This window comes from Octopus sinensis, linkage group LG1, assembly GCF_006345805.1.
Source record: "Octopus sinensis linkage group LG1, ASM634580v1, whole genome shotgun sequence".
Taxonomy (NCBI): Eukaryota; Metazoa; Mollusca; class Cephalopoda; order Octopoda; family Octopodidae; genus Octopus; species Octopus sinensis.
In genome coordinates, this window is record NC_042997.1 from 206,328,115 (window position 1) to 206,345,268 (window position 17,154).

A 17,154-nucleotide genomic window follows, 5' to 3' on the forward strand; every position below is an offset into this window, starting at 1 on the left:
AACCAAAAGAAAAAACATGAAGCTTAAATAGGCAACATAGATGTGAATGCAACAGCAACAAATATATTGTACAAAATTTACAATAGTTCAAAATGAACATTTAGTTACAACTTTTCAAACATTTTCAGTATTTTGTCGTGAGGCTTGACACCTTTTTGCTGAAAATTTTTGGTATGTCTGGCTGAAATGTCTGTGCAGTTCTGAGTTTGATCAGAGATAACAAGTGATAAAAGGCAGCGAGCTGGCAGAACCGTTAGCACGCCGGGCGAAATGCGTAGCCGTATTTTGTCTGCCGTTACGCTCTGAGTTCAAATTCCGCCGAGGTCGACTTTGCCTTTCATCCTTTCGGGGTCGATAAATTAAGTACCAGTTACGCACTGGGGTCGATGTAATCGACTTAATCCGTTTGTCTGTCCTTGTTTGTCCTCTCTATGTTTAGCCCCTTGTGGGTAATAAAGAAACAGATAACAAGTGTTGATTGTCAGTCTTGTTTTCTGAGAAGTTTTTGTTGATTTCATGAAGGAAAATAACTGTTTACACACACAGGTAGAATGAAACATTGCCATAATCCTTGTGGTAAACTTTCTGAAGTCTTTAAAGTTTTCAGGAAGGTATGAAAAGAAACCAGTTATCCCCACTTCAAAATACTTTGATCTGAGTGAAGAATCTGACTGCATTTTGAATAGCTTCCTCTGCAGACTTTCTTCTGCCTTAGCAACATCAAAGGTGAATGGTGCTGAGAATAATGCAAACAGATGTTCAAAAGATGAGAGATCTTTCCTGAAATTCCAGGTGACTGTCATACTTAGCAAAGCTAAGTACAGACTCAGTATTAGCGCAGTTTTTCAGCTCTTTGCACTTAGGAAAATGGATTAAATTTTCATTTGACAACTGTGACTTCCATAAGCTTCATTTTCTAATGAAGCACTTGATGTCACCATACAACTGAGTGATGGGTTTGTTTTTACCTTGTAATTACAAATCGAGATTAGTTAATTGTGCAGATCCTGGAATCACCTCTCATCTTTTGTTTCATCTGTCTTTGACCTTTTATCTCCAAAAACATAATTATTTCTTATTTCAACTAATGAAATATTTTCTGCACTTTGTGGCATGAAAACCAGCAGACTTCTGTGAAGAATGGAACATCAGTGAACTGATTATCCATATCTTTCAACAACTGACTGAATTGACAGTGGTTGAAAGCGTGGCCTCTGATATAGTTCACTGTCATTGTGACCAAACTAAGCGCAAGATCCAATTTCAAAATCTTTGAGCACAAATTTTGCTGATGAATAATGCAATGAAAATGTGCAACTAATGGATCCAGATGCAAATTTTTTATTTTTGTTTGTAACTTAGCAGAAACACATTATGTCTGCCAACTATATTCACTGCACTATGAATAGATAAGTGCAAGTTTACTCAAATCAAAACCATAATCATACAGAACCCGTTCGACTTTCTCAAAGATGTTTTGGCTTGTTGTAGTATCATGCATGGAGATCAGTTCAATCAGTTCTTCATAAATATTAAATTCACTGTCACAGGCCCCGATGAAGACTGCGAGCTGTGCTTTTCCAGTGATGTCAATGGTCTCATCAATAGCAATACAAAATGTTCAAATCTTGATGATGCAGCTTTCAACTATTGCTTCAGATCACCTGACATTTCATCAATCCATTGAGCAACAGTGTTCCTGGTTAATGAGATATCTTTGAATAAGTATGCTTTCTCTGCACACACAATTTCAGACGTTTTTTACAAAGCATTGCTTTATGAAATCTCCTTCACTGTAAGATTTCCCATTCTTGGCGATCATTTGGTGGAGTTTATAGCTTGCTGTAACGGAAGCGACATTCCCTTTCTGATTTTTCTGTGAAACAGGTCTGTTGCTGTGTTGAGTTAGCCTTCAGTTCCTTGAGTCTTGAAACATGCATTGAACCACCTCCATATTTATCATAAGATCGATGATATGTTTCATAATGTCTTTTCAAGTTGTACTCTTTCAGTGTATCTTTCCACTCACTGTTGTGCAAAAATACTATAATTCCCATTTTTCTTGAAACACTCGCCCTCCTCCATTCAGTTTAAAGACAAAATAGATTTGTAAATCTACTCACCAGAAATGCAGCACACTGGGACAAGAATCGCAGGACACAGGCAATGCAGGGCTTGAAAGCACTCTATGAACTCTGTCTACCAGATGAGAATTTAATGAATGATGAAGAGAAGAAAGGAAAATCAACTCATATGAACGTTGACAGGTACATTTCACAATGTTCAAACACCTGTAACATTTGATGTACAAAACATCTGGAGTCACAGATTAGCCAATTGCTAGCTCGCTGATGGGAAATTTCGCAACTCTGGGCCTCTGAATAATTGTATAACTTTCTTCTTGCTTGTAATCAGATCCAAATCCAAAGATGCCAATGCATTCAGGGGAAAAGGGTGGCTGTCTGTGTGGGTCACAGGTGTTTTGCAATGGGCTGCATGTTTGACATACCCGTTCTAGCTCACGTCTACTGTTTACAGCAGTGCTTGGAAAGAAGGTGTGTAGTGTGTGGTTGTTGCATTGACCATGAAGAAGAAGAGAATCTGCATCAAATTTTGTCAAAAGCTTCGTGATACCTGCTCAGAGACCTATGCAAAGTTTTCAAAAAGATTTCATCGTTCTCAACACAGTCAAGGAGATTTTGTGCAACTGAAATCCAAATGTCTTTTTGATCAACTGAAAGCAGTTTTGGCACAAACTTGGCAGACATGCATCTCACACCCAAATCTTCAGTGATAATCGACTGAACTGAACTGTAACTAATCTGCACATCCTCTGATAACTCAAGGATGGTGATTCAATGATTTCCCCTCACAGCTGCATGCACATCTGCAGCGTTTTACTCATTTATGTTGTCTGTGGGTCTCCCCGAACATTTGTCACTCTCGACATTTTACGGCAATTTTGGAAATGTCTGAACCACTTGTACACTTGTGTGCAGCTCATACACTCCTCTCCATACACTTTCTGCAATTTTGTGTGTGCCATTGAGCAGGTATCACCATGACAACTTTTTCTGTCATGGTCGATATTTCAATTTCATGTTACACATGTTATTTCCAAGCTCTACTGTAATCAACGGAAGTAAGCTAAGGTCAATCTGTGCCAAGCAGCTTCACTCTGCTTACTTTAGCTTCCTTACTAAGGCAACAGTTCAAATACTTATTGATCAGACCTTGTATTTCAAATATTTTGTTTCGTTTTGTTGAATTAAATCTCTTCCTTTTGCAAGAATGAAAAAATAAAACATAAAAGTGATTCTGATTGTTTTCTGTTTTAACAGAAATTTGATGAATATCTCCAAAATAAAGACGAAAATGAAGGAGTAATAAATAAACAGGAAAATGAAGGATTTCATTCAAAAGGTAAACAATTTGTTGTGAGGTGAACAATTTATGCAAGGTCTGAGCATGCCTCACACTCCACTGAGTTGTGGCTTTGTCTGAAGTGGTTTTACGAGTTATTTATCTGAGTTTTGGCCATGGCATCATTACTGAAGGCCTGCTGAACTTTTCTGGATGCTTTGAGCTTGAGTGTCACCAAGCTTTTGGTAAAACTTGATGCAATATCTTTACTCAATACATTTGGTCATCTTGCATGAACACAAAGGTCTGTCCAGTGCACACTACAAGTTTATACTCTAGGTTTAATGTCCAGGAGCAGTTGCAGTTGCACAGGAAAGGTGAAGTCACCGCTCACCCAAAGGGTTTTTCCCACATGGGAAGGAAAAATAAAGTCAGATACTTTTTGAGTGCAACTCATAAATGCATTGACATGAGTTTAACTGTTTGAGTGTTTGTCCCATCCTCTCCTCCCAAACCTCACTTTGCAGGTAATTACTTCTTGTTCAGGGATTTGGGGCAAGGGACATATTCTTTATAGGGTCCCTTCTCTAACTGCTTCCTTCTCATTTGTTCAGTTATTTTCACAGCTTCCACAAACCAGATGTGGAACTTGCTGACAGAAAGCTACTGCAACTTTTCCATACCAACCACTCTGATGAGCACAGTCTTAGATAATCACCTAATTACCCAATATCAGGTACAAAATAAATTTGTAAGAATGGTTGAAATAGATTTATAATACTGAATAGTTTACGCTTAATATGCCCATTCCATGGTGGGGACACTGGCAATAGGTAGTGTCAGAGCTATGCCGTCGGGAACTTCGGTTCCTGGTAGTGCCACCCAAGGCGGATTGGTCTGACACTGAGTGGTATTAGGGCCACAACCCGGCAGACGGGGCTCTGGTGAAAATCCTCGGAGTGTCTGCTTTGGTAACTGGCGGCTCCCCAGTCGTTCTGTCTCTGTGTCTGCGTACAATCTGTGGCAAACAGGATGTCTCCACATGTGGGATTGTTGGGGACCGCTTGTGAAATCCACATATCCCCACGAAACTTCTTCCATAAGTAGAAGAAGCCGACACAACCCACCCAGGGTGAATGTCGCCACAAGTACAAGTAAGTAATATACCCACTCTGTTGAAAAATGTACGAGTGCGTGTTTTTCTGACTTACAGACTCACGGACTGTATCATTATCCTCATCCTCATTTAATGTCCATCATTTACTCTGGCATGGGTTACACAGTTTGACAGGATCTGATGACCACCAGATCTGTTTTAGGCTCCACGCTCAGCTTTGGCATGGTTTCTATGGCTGGCTGGCTGGTTGCCCTTCATATTGCCAACCATTTTACAGTGTGCTTTTCTCATGGCACCAGCACTGGTGAGGTCACCAAGTATCTTGCAAAACAAAGCAAAAAATGGAAAAGGATAAAACCCCCCAATGGAATTGGGTTGGGGAAGAGCCTTGATGCCAGGGGTAGAAATTCTAAAGTTTGCCAGAGGGTCAAGCATAGTTGTCTGGATATAGGGGAGACTCATGATCTCCTCATATTTATGCAAGGGTGCATGACAGTATCTGGAGGGGAGAAAGATGGTGGTAATAGGGTTCCAGAGCACACTTTCCATAACTTAGTGGTTTATCAAAGGAGACTGATAGAATAAGTATCTGGCTTTAAAATATTAATGTATTGGGGTCGATTCATTTGACTAAAACTTCTTCAAGGTGGTGCCCCAGCATGGCCACATTCGAATGACTGAAAGAAGTAAAAGATAAAAGATATAACGGGGTTAATTCATTCAACTAAAAGCCTTCAAGGTGGTGCCCCAGCATGGCCACATTCGAATGACTGAAAGAAGTGAATGATACACACACACACACACACTGATATTTGTCTATTTTTTTCAGACACTGCATCATCGAAAGCATCCCTTCCTGGTTCACAACAGGAACCCTCTTCTGTGGCACCCAGAACTAATGTGGCATCTGGAGAAAATGCTGGCATCAACATACAACTATTGATTGATTCAATTTCTAATGTATCTGTGAGTAAATAGATTCACGTAACTTATTTATATTTTCATGTTATTTCATTTCCAAATAAGGAATCATTACAGTTAATTAAAACATTTTCTCAGTCAAACTTATTTCCTTCACATCTGATATCTTGAGTATATCTTTTGCTAACTTTAACAACCTCAAACTTACTACAGCCATTCTGTAGAGCCTTTCTTAACAACAATATCAACTGCAACAATGTATCTCTCTTCTCTCCATGGAATGTTCCTTAGTTGTTTACCATTAATTACTTTTGTAGGTTGATGTCATCGTTAACAGCACCAATAAAAACCTTGAGCTTGACAGTGGTGCTGTCTCCAAATCTATTCTCTTTGCTGCTGGTTCAGAGATACAAGATGAATGTAACCAGAAATATCCTCGAGGTATTTCTACATCTGAAATTGCCATCACTAAAGGATATAACCTCAAATGTGAGAATGTATTTCATCTGGCATTACCTCCCTGGGATGAATATTCCTCTGATTTAGTAAGTATCAATCATATGATATTGATTTATTGGAAGGCGGTGAGCTGGCAGATATGTTAGGATGCTGGGCGAAATGCTTAGCAATATTTCATCTGTCTTTACATTCTGAGTTCAAATTCCACGGATGTCGACTCTGCCTTTCATCCTTTTGGGGTCAATAAATTAAGTACCAGTTGTGTATTGGGGTCGATCTAATCGACTGGACCCCTCCTACAAAATTTCAGGCCTTGTGCCTAAAGTAAAAAAGGATATTGATTTATTGAAACAGTTAATAATTGAGAAGAACCTTATGCATGTTCATTATTTATATTATTACATTTGACGGATATTTGTCCTCATCTTATTTGTTGTTAACACAACGTTTCAGCTGATATACCCTCCAGCCTTCATCAGGTGTCTTGGGGAAATTTCAAACCTGGGTTCTCATTCCTAAAGTATTTTTCGAAGTTATTATTATTATTACTATTCAGGTCACTACCTGGAATCAAACTTGGAATCTTGGGGTTAGTAGCCCGCACTCTCTATAGTGGTTAAAGTGTGGGCTACTAATCCCTAGATTCTGAGTTCAATTCTAGACAGTGACCTGAATAATAATAATAATAATAATAATAATAATAACATCGAAAAATACCTTAGGAATGAGAACCCAGCTTCGAAATTTCCTAAGACACCTGATGAAGGCTGGAGGGTATATCAGTTGAAACGTTGTGTTAGCAACAAACAAGATGAGGACAAATATCTGTCATATGTAAATAATGTACATAATTCTTCATCTCTTAAATATAGAACTGTATCAGTTATATGACTGATAAATAAGACTATATTAAAACATATTTCTCTGTTTTACTCTCTGTATTGGTGAGTTTTTCTCTGTCATGGCACGAGCACTAGAGAGGTTGTCATGTCCTCAACAACACTAAAGACTCCTCTTGGGTCTGCATTCTCTCTCTTCATTCACCAACCATTTTACACGGTGGATGGGGTCTGTTTTATTGTAGCAGCATCATGAGTGAGGTTGCCTTGTCCCTTGCAGGACTAAAGAGTGATAGGAATGACAGTTATGTTTAGAAGTGGTAGGAGTGAGAGGAGTTGTGAGAGGAGAATATATTTATTACAACTTAATGGTTTCTTCCTGTAATAAGGAAATAATTTAATAAAATGTTCATTATCAATTACTAAACAATTATTTTTTTTTAGATTCTGGCAAACTTGACTCAAATAATAACCATTTGTCTGCACACTGCGGAGAAAATGGGAGCAAAATGCTTGGCATTTCCTATAATAGGAGCTGGAAAATTGAAGTACCCCATAGAAAACCTACCTGGAATTATGTATGAAGCAGTCAAAAACTACTCAGATCTAAATTCAAGCCAGATCAAAGTTGTAAACTTTGTGGTTTATCCTCAAGACACAGAAATAGTAAAGGTTGGTTGACGTATTTGTTGTTTTATGTTGATATTTTTGGAATTCATCGAAAAAAATATTCTGCAACAAAGGAAGGAAATAGAAACAAAAATATAGTACTGTGCAAAAGTCTTTGGCCACTTTAAACAATTGCAAATTTCTAGTAATTGCCAACTTATAAGTGGATTTGTCACATTGTGTTTGTTTACAGATGAAACATTGGCCCTGTTGGAGTTAATTCCATACTTAATCATTGTATTTTGTAGTAGAAGTTCCGAATGAGAGGGGAAGATGTGATGAGGCTTTCTGACAAATTCTCACTTATATGTTGGCACGTTAAGAGCACCATTCGATCGTGGCCGTTGCCAGCCTCGCCTGGCCCCCGTGCCGGTGGCACGTAAAAAGCACCCACTACACTCACAGAGTGGTTGGCGTTAGGAAGGGCATCCAGCCATAGAAACATTACCAGATCTGACTGGGCCTGGCGCAGCCTTCTGGTTTCCCAGACTCCAGTTGAACCGTCCAACCCATGCTAGCATGGAAAGCGGATGTTAAACGATGATGATGATGATGATGATGTTACACAATGAAAACCGTGAAGTTTGTGGGAAAGAGTCTGATGCTTTGGGTATACATAAAAAGTGATGGTTCAAGAAAATTGGTTAAAATTAATGGTAACTTGAATAGTGCCAAATGCATCCAGTTGCTGAAGGACAATTTGGATGAAGGTGAGATTTTTCAGCTTAATGGAGCTCCATTCCTCAGTTTGCATGCAACACAACAGAATCTGGCTGATGAAAGTGTTACTGTATTGAAAGACTGGCCAGCCCAGAGTCCTGACTTAAATATTATCAAGCAAATGTGGACAGAACTAAAGAGGAGAGTCCATCAGAAGAATCCATGCAATTTTGAAGAACTATGGGAGCTCAACCACAAAGAATGGCATCTCATACCTATAAAGATGGATTTGTACACATCTCTTCCCAGGCGCATTGAAGACATTTTTAAAGCTAAGGGAAGCCACATGGAATATTAACAATGCACAGTAACTTCTTGAAATGTGCATTATGTAATAAATTTTCATTATAGACATTTTTTCTGTTTTAAAACACTGAATCTTGATTGGTTTATGTAAGGTGGCTGAAAACTTTTGGATGGCCATTTTTGATGGTCATCTCACGTCTTCCCCTCTCATTCAGAATTCCTACTACAAAATATAATGATTAGGTATGGAAATTACTCCAACAGGGTCAATGTTTCATCTATGAAAAATGCAATGTGAAACATCCACTTATAAGTTGGCAATCAGTAGAAATTTACAATAGTTTAAAGTGGCCAAAGACTTCTTACTGTATGGAATTATTTTGTAAATTTATTTGTTGGTGTCTTAGAATTCTTCAGTTGGAATGTTGGAATCTTTGATGTGTCTTCATGGCCCTGTCTTCCATACTTTTAGGTTAGCTTGGTTTTCTTCAACTCTTCCATTCCATGATTTAATTCTTTGTAACTTGATATGGATTCAGTATAGCTACCTCCACCACCACCACCACCACTACCTACCCACAACATCCTTCAACAATTCCATTTTGGTTACTGACCAACCAAAAATGTGTTAATGGCACCACCAGAACACTGATGGTTTTCTTTCATTTCTGTTCTTCAAAGTGGAACGCTTTGGAAACACTTTCCACAATTCTTTACATTTCTTCTCAAAGTTGGTTTGACGTGCTAGTAATAGCAGCCAAGTGTCTCTTAAATCACAGTCTGCTGTCGTCCAAATTGGCAGAGTTGTTAAGGTGTCAGATAGGAAACCTTCTAATCTATGTTTCAGCCCTTGGCATTCTGAGTTCAAATCCTGCTGGTGCCATACTAGCCTTTTATTCCTTCACAATTCATAAAAATGTCCATCTTCTCTGTTGGATTCATAGAAGTAGAAGAATGACAGAAGATCTTCTGTGGTGTTCGTTTCAGTACTTGGCATTCTGATTTCAAATCCTGCCATGGCAATGCTGGATTGTGAACTTAATCCATCATTTCGTTTCGCACCAACCCTTGCCACCGTGGCTGTATTTACTGAAATTCCCTCTGATACAAGTATTTCAGTGAGTTCTCTTATTGGAGGGCTGTACTAGGCCCCAATTGTCTGTTTTGGCATGGTCTCTATGGCTGGATGCCCTTCTTAATGCCAACCACTTTACTGAGCGAACTGAGTACCTTTTACATGGCACCAGCACAGGAGCTCTACATGTGGCACCAGCACAGGTGATTTATGTGTGGCACCAGCAGGGACAAGTACTTTTTACATGGCTCCAGCACAGATGAGCTCTGATGGCCAGGACGTGTCAACTGAGAGGAGGAGTGGAAGCAAAAGGACCAAGGAGATACTTGGTTATCTCAGCCAGGCAAGAAAGGAGAGGAAGTTAGGAGAGACAGAGAGACAATCAGAGGGTGAGAGAGAGAGAGAGAGAGAGAGAACTTACCTACAGGGAACAGTGGGTATAGTAAAGACGAGATAGAGGGGCCAACAATGGGAATGTGGGGTTATGGGGGTAGTTTGATAGACAACAGAGTTATGTGTGAGAGGTGGCTCATGGCTGTAAAAGGGTATCCCTATATGTATGGAAGGCCACAATGTCACTTAGCTTCCACTACAATTTCTCCTCACAGCTTGCAATCATCAGAAAATTATCATTATTATAATTAGTTTTTGATGAAAAGTGTCAAGTCTTGTAGTTCCAGACAATGATAATTTTTAGGTTTTCTATCTTTAGATTGCCCCAGTGTGTTTGAGCCACGTTGGGAGTTAAGTGCTGATGCTTCTAAGTGCATTAAGCACTATTGATATTAATGTCCTTTCTCTTTATTGCCTACAACTTGTGTTTTTACTATTGTGGTTGTGGTTCATCATAAGGACTAGATGTGTCATGAGTGCTCTGTGAGTGATTCACTTGTTTCATTGTCACAAATCTAATTTTGTTTCCCTTTTGGTGTATAGTGTGTCATTAATTTGAGCATACTATAGTAGGTATCTGTCGGTCTTGAGAAGCCATGGATTTGCACCTGAAGAAATTGTGTCAGGTGCTGCTGGTGATGCAGTGTCTGCTGTAGCTGCAGAGGCCTGCATGGGAGTGGCTGTCACACATACAGTGACTGCATTTGTAGGAGCTCTCTGTCGGCACTACTGGTTTTGCCTTCCACTGAGTGCACTTCTTTTTGGTGGCAGGTTCCTGTTTATCTTCCTCCTCTTTTGCAGTATTTGTCTCAAGTGTGGGCAATCATTTGTGACCTCCTCCCATCACAGGACATCCAGATCAAGTGACTTCACATTCCTCTTACAGATATCCTTGAAACAAAGATGAGGTCATCCTCATGCTCTTGTGCCAGTGGCCAATTTCCCATACAAGAAGTCTTTTGGGATCCTTCCATCCGACATGCAATGTAATGACTGAACCAACACAGATACAGATGATGCTGCTGGAGTACCTGGCACACTCTGGATTTTGCTTTCAGCCTCAGCAGACTAAACAGTTTACTGTCTGATCTGGTGTGAAAGTAAACACCATCAGTTGATGCCTTAAATGTATGTTTCAGCATGACTGCAAAGAAGATGCCAAACAGGGTGGAAGCCAGCACACAGCCCTGCTTCATGCCTCTGAGTATGTTGAATACCTCTGAAGAAAAACCATCAAATTGAATGACATCTTTCATATCTACACGAAATGATTGGACAATCCTGAGAAGTCTTGGAGGACAGCCAATCTTGGAAAGGATTTTGAGCAGGCCATCTCTACTAACTAGGTCAAGAGCCATTTTGAGATCACTGAAGATAATAAAGAGTGGTTGCCTTTGCTCTCATCACTTCTCCTGCAGCTAACAAAGAGAGAATATCATGATGATGGTTGGGCATTCTGATCTGAGACCGCACTGAAATTTAGAGTATACCCTCTCAGTGATTTTCTGTGTAGGACTATGGAGGCAAATGCCTTATTCACAATGCTTAACAGCAGAAAGCCTCAGTAACTGTTGCAGTTGCTTTTGTCTCCTTTGTCTTGTGGGACTGATCCCACCCTCCTCCCAGTACTGACACAATAGCTTCAGCAAGTGGCTGAGTAGAACTCTCCTCCTTGCACATCTGATGATTTCTGGTGGGATGCCTTCCAAACTCAGTACTTTTCCAGTGAGCAAGCTGTTAATGGCTCTCCTCAGTTTTCCCTCATTTGGCATTATGTCCAGCTCCTCCATTCCAGCTAGGTATTCTCCAGTATCTAGTGCTCTGTCTGAGATGTTTTTCTTGGTGTAGAGTTCAGAATAAGGTTCTCTCCAGCTGCTCTCTTTTGTCCTTGATAACTTCTGCTGTTCTGGATTCTATCTTGCTCTGGGTTGGGCCAGGGGCTTTCTTCATACCCTCATACATTCATGAATGCTGTCTATGTCCAACGACAGCTGGGTATCTACACATAGTTGTAACCAGTAGTCATTTGCGCACCATCTCACTCTTCCTTGCCGATCTCAATACTTGCAGTGTTGCCCTGGTGGGTTGGTGTTTGTGCTTTAAGCATGGCAGCACACTTCACCTCCATGCGGCTATTGATCTCTTCCACACTTGTCTCAACAATCTTGCGTCATCTTCCTCCTCCTCCCAAAGACCCTCAGTGCAATACAATGGCTTATGTCCCTGAGACAGTCCCAGCTCTGCTGAACAATGCCTTCTGGTGGGTTTGCATGGAGAGCATTGTCCAAGGATTTGAGGAATTTATTTGTCTTAATTTAGCTGCTGGTTTGCGGTAGCATCGTTGCACTTCTTGCGTGGGGACCAGATGCAGTGCATCATTATTGGTTGGGGTTTGAGGTTGCAGTAAGCCAGAGTGTGGTCTGTGTCACAGCACTCTGAAAAGACTGAGTCTGGAGCACATTCCTCAGGTGGTTGCATCTCATGATCTTCAAATCTAGCTGGTGCCAATGCCCTAAGCAATGGTGATGCCAGGAGACCCACTGTTCAGCTACTGAAAGTAGGTGTTGGTGACACACAATTCTCGAAGCATGCAGAGCTCAAGCAGCTGTTGCCCCTTTTCTTTCATGTTACCAACCCCATACCAATCCAGACACCCTGGCCAGGAGTCGTGATCCGCTCCCACTCTGGCATTGAAGTCACTAAGTAGCTCCAGCTGTTCTCCATTTGGGATCACCTGTATTTTCCTGGAGAGTTGATCATAAAACTTATCCTTGACATCTTGTGTGGAATAGAGGATTGGCACATAAGTATTGATCAGGTTGACAGGCCTATCAGAAGTATGCAATCGAAGTATGAACCATCACTGCTGACTTCTACCGATTTTATCAGAGAGGTTTTTATAGCAAAGCCAACATCAGGCTCTCTCACTTCATCTATGCCTTTCTCTTGCCAGAAAAAGCTATACTCTCTTTCATGAAGGGTCCCCAAATCTGGGAGCCTTATTTCCTGGAGTGTTGCAATGTCCACTCAGAGTCACAGCAGTTCATTGTTGATCGCTGCTGTCTTGCGTGTGTCACTGATTTTTAGAAGATCCTCTGACACACCAGTTGTCATGGTCCTTATGTTGCATCATCTGAGCCTGAATGCTGTTTTTTTTTATGTTTACTTGCTTGTTTGTTCGCTTTTTTTCGTGCAATGTTTACAGCCCACAATTTGAGATGTTAGTTTCCCTAATCCCCACATGCCTAGTGGAGCAGGTGGGCTGTGATGGGACAGCACCTAACTGGCTGGGGACTGTCCAGTGAGGCACAATGGCCTCTCCCTCTGTTGAAGGCAGCCCTTTGTTCTTATGCCAATTATGTGCAGGCTTAAAACAGTAGACTGCTGCTTTCCATGTTTTACTGATGCTGTTAGACAGCACTGGAGTGTCCTCCCTAGGGTAGAAGCCAGGGCAGTTGTTCATGGGAGATTGACAGTTGCCCATGTGACCCGTCTCCCCTGTCCACTGCAACCAGTATTATCCAAGAGAAGGGCATTGCCCAATACAACTTGGCACCAGTGGAGCCACAGGAGTTGCCAGAATGAGGTTGTCTACAGCATCAAACTGCCTAAGGGATTCTGGCTCCCAACTTATCCTAAAGGGTTTACTCCCAAAGCCTTTCCCTTAAGTGGATATTGCTACTAGGCAGTGGAGTTGTTACTATCGCCGCTGTCTTAAGCAGGGAAGGACTTAATAAGCATCACAGCTAATCATGAGAGTTGCTTATTTTAATGGCTGTTGACTCTTCAGAGTTTATCCACCCTTTGACAGGCCTTGTATCTAATCCTGCAGGGTGGCCAAATAGCAAGGAAAGCACCCTCCTCACAAAGCAAGCTCTGTGGGGTTGCCAGTTTACACATTGAGGGCCTGACACCTGCCTCCTGTAATTCAGTGATTGGTAAAAGAGAGAAAGAAAATGAGGTGGGGAGCTGCAAGGCAGAGGTACAGGGGGAAGCACAACAGACTTTAACAGTAGTTTTAGTTTTAGGAGCTGAGGGACTTCAATCTACCGAAGGGCAGCATGGGTGTTAATATTGCTTAATACTAGGGCTGTTATTTTATTTCTATTTTGGGGCTTGGTTCATCTGGTGGTGGGTGGAGAGTGGGTGAGAGGGGTTACGGGAAGAATGGAAGCAAGCTGGAAGTTAAAGCTATATAGGCAGAGAATTAGAGAAAAAAAACACAAAGAAAACACCATGTTTTCTTCAAATTGATATTGCTGCACCTCTTATGTATCCATAACTTACACCAGGTACATCTTATGGGGTTTTTTACCTCCGCCTTTTCTACAGATAGAGCAGGGCCATCTACCTGAAGAGATTTGTAATTTGTCTGCCATCCTACTTAGTAAGACTTTGGTTTTTGCCAGGTTAACTAAACCTTGCTTCCATACCTGAAATTTCTCCTCTAGGTTGGGTATTAGAGCAAGGTCATCAACATAGAAGACTCGTTGGGGCAGTCTATTTTGAGTTCCTCTGTTATTGCCTAGAGGACTATGATGAACAAGAGGGGGCTGAGGACTGATCCTTGTTAAACCCCTACTTTTACTAGGAATTCTTCGCTATATTCATTGCCAACCCTCACCTTACTGACAGCACCCCTGTACATGGCTTGTACAGCCCTCAGCAAGCACTCATCTATCCTTAGTTTCCACATTGACTACCAGGTCAACAAAAGCCAAGTACAGTGGTTTATCTTTGGTTAGTTATTTCTCCTGCAGCTGTCTTATCAAAAAACCTAAGTGCATCTAATCTAGGCTAACTCTCTCCCTAATTACTTTGCCTATGACCCTGTTGATCACTTTCATTACCTGATCCAACAACTTGATACCGTTGTAATTATTTGTATTTAATGCATCACCTTTACCTTTGTAGCAGTAAACTATGGTGATGCTACACCAGTCATTGGATATGACTCCTTCATGCGTCACCTGATTGATTATACAGGTGACTAGACTATAGCCGACAACGCTAGATATTTTAAGCATCTCACCAGTGATTCCTAATGGGCCATGGGCTTTTACTGTCTGCATACCCTTAATTGTTTTATCTACCTAGGTACTGTTGATTCTGATAGCTGGTCCCTCTGTTGGGTCAACATTTTGCAGAAACTCTTTCTTCTATTCTTTCTCTTCGTTTAACAACCTTTCATAATGGCGTCTCCGAGTCTCTTTCTTCACAGCATCATGAAATGCAAGTGCACAGTCATCCATTCAGAAACATTTCTCTCCTATGACATCGCAATTTTCTCTCACACACAGTGTCTTGTAATTTGAAACACTTCAAGTCTCTGGTCCTCACAACGCAGAACATTGGTAAATTTCTTTTTATTTTTGAGAATTAGGGCTGCAGTCAAGGAAACTATGGAACATTGGGATAAAATAGTAGGTAACAAAACAAAACAAATGAAGAGATGGAATTTTTGAGATTTAGAGCAACAGTAAACAGAATTGAACAATTGGATTTCTTCACTTTGCCATAACGTACTTCTAAATAAACAGTTAAATGAATAACAATAGTAATTATAAGGAGTGAAACAGAATAGAACATTTGCATTCTTAATTTTAACTCTAGCTATAACATGTAGTATGGAGTGAGCAAAACTTTGTGACAAAGTGGATAAATAAATGAATAGCAATGATTATAAGTCTAATGATCAATAAAGTGAGAGAGAATAGGGTTTCTTAAGTTTGCTATAACATACAGCATGGAATAAATGGAACTGTGTGGGTAAACAGATAAATTAAGGAATAATAATCTATTATATAAAATCTGTTCTGTCTGTCTGTTTGTGTGTGTCTTCTAGGATCTCGGGCATCTTCCATCTGATTGCGCTCAAATTTGATATGTAGATACCAACAGTATCAGTGTATAAGTCTTGAAAAAAATTACAAAAATCGATTCCAGGTGAGAATGCGCTTGATAAAGCTGTGGGAACATGCATTTGTACATGCAAGTATGTACATCAGCTGTTGTGATCGATACTACACGTACGCGAGAAAAATGCGCGTGCAGTTTTGCAAAAAAAGCCAGCAGGCTTGAAATAATGCCACAAAATGCAGTATATTTAAGAGACCAAAAAAGTAAGATGCGAAAGAGACATTTTCTTCAAACTTGGCATGAAGGAAGGAAAGACTATTTGGTTTCTCAAGAAGTGTTTTTTTTTGCCTTAACTTCGTTTAACAAAGCCAAAAATTTTATTGAAATAAAGGCATGCTTAATTATTTTTTAATGAATAGAAAACACTGATTGCTTTTTATTCAAGGAAGAAAATACTATTTTCTTCTGCTTTAAACCAAAAAAGTGTGTTTTTTAGTAAAAGAAAACCATTATTGTATTCAATCAAGATTGTTTGAGCTTTATTTCAAGGTGAATGTAGTCGAAATACTTCAATTTTAGAAACAAAAGAACCATCGGGTTTGCCACCCTATAAACTCTGCCTCAAGGCTGGAAGTCCCATTATTCTCCTCCGAAACTTGCAACCCCCACGACTTTGCAATGGCACTCAGTTGGTTCTCACCCAACTTTTGGATGATGTTCTCGAGGCAAAAGTTAGCATGGGTCAGGAGCAGGGAATGTTGTTTTCATTTCTCACATGCCATTGATTCCGTCAGACTGTGGTTACCCTCTGAAACGCATTCAATTCCCTATTCACCTGAGCTTCGCAATGACCGTCAACAAAATACAGGGGCAGTCATTGAAAATCGTGGGGTTGAACCTCAGCACTCCCTGCTTTTTGCATGGGCAACTGAACGGGGCTGTTTGAGGGTTGGCTGTTTGACAAACCTTTTCTACTACGCTCCAGACTGAGTGACAAGGAATGTGGTTTACAAGGCTGCGCTTCACTTGCTTTTCCATGCCCTTGAACATCCCGTAAAGTAAGTTAGCTTAAAATTAGTTACTTTGTTCCTTAGGTTGTTGCTTTTCATAAAAAATCACCCCAAGTGATTTCATACATGTTTTATCGGATAAACTTATTATTGTCCCGGGTACGTTCTCATAAATTCATCATGGTTTTCCATCTAGATTTACCTCCAGCTAACCCATTTGCATGCATCGTTTTTGTCCTGCTTTTCTTCCGTCAAACTGTACATAACTGCACCTTCCATTTTTGTTGTTTTTGTACTGCTTAAAGGCACGTTTCTTTCCTGCCAAGCTTACTGTTTAAACCATGTTTGTGTTCTCCCAGTCAACAGCCTTATCGTTACTGGTACTTTAAAATCTTTGGTTTCATATTTGTGTGAATAAAATCGTTTTTCTTTGGAATAGAAAAAAAGTCTATCTGTATTTCTTCTTTTGCTGGTGTCTCAAAT

The 17,154-nt window shown here is 40.3% G+C and overlaps 1 protein-coding gene across 1 annotated transcript in view; it reads left to right on the forward strand.

Annotated features, from left to right (window-relative positions):
* The window catches only part of LOC115211065 (protein mono-ADP-ribosyltransferase PARP14-like), a 554,188-nt gene that overhangs the window by 356,285 nt on the left and 180,749 nt on the right, over positions 1–17,154 (forward strand). The window contains exons 10-13 of the mRNA XM_036508627.1: positions 3,342–3,423; positions 5,310–5,446; positions 5,719–5,946; positions 7,144–7,371. Coding sequence (XP_036364520.1) covers positions 3,342–3,423; positions 5,310–5,446; positions 5,719–5,946; positions 7,144–7,371 — 675 coding nt within the window. The remainder of the gene's footprint in view (positions 1–3,341; positions 3,424–5,309; positions 5,447–5,718; positions 5,947–7,143; positions 7,372–17,154) is intronic.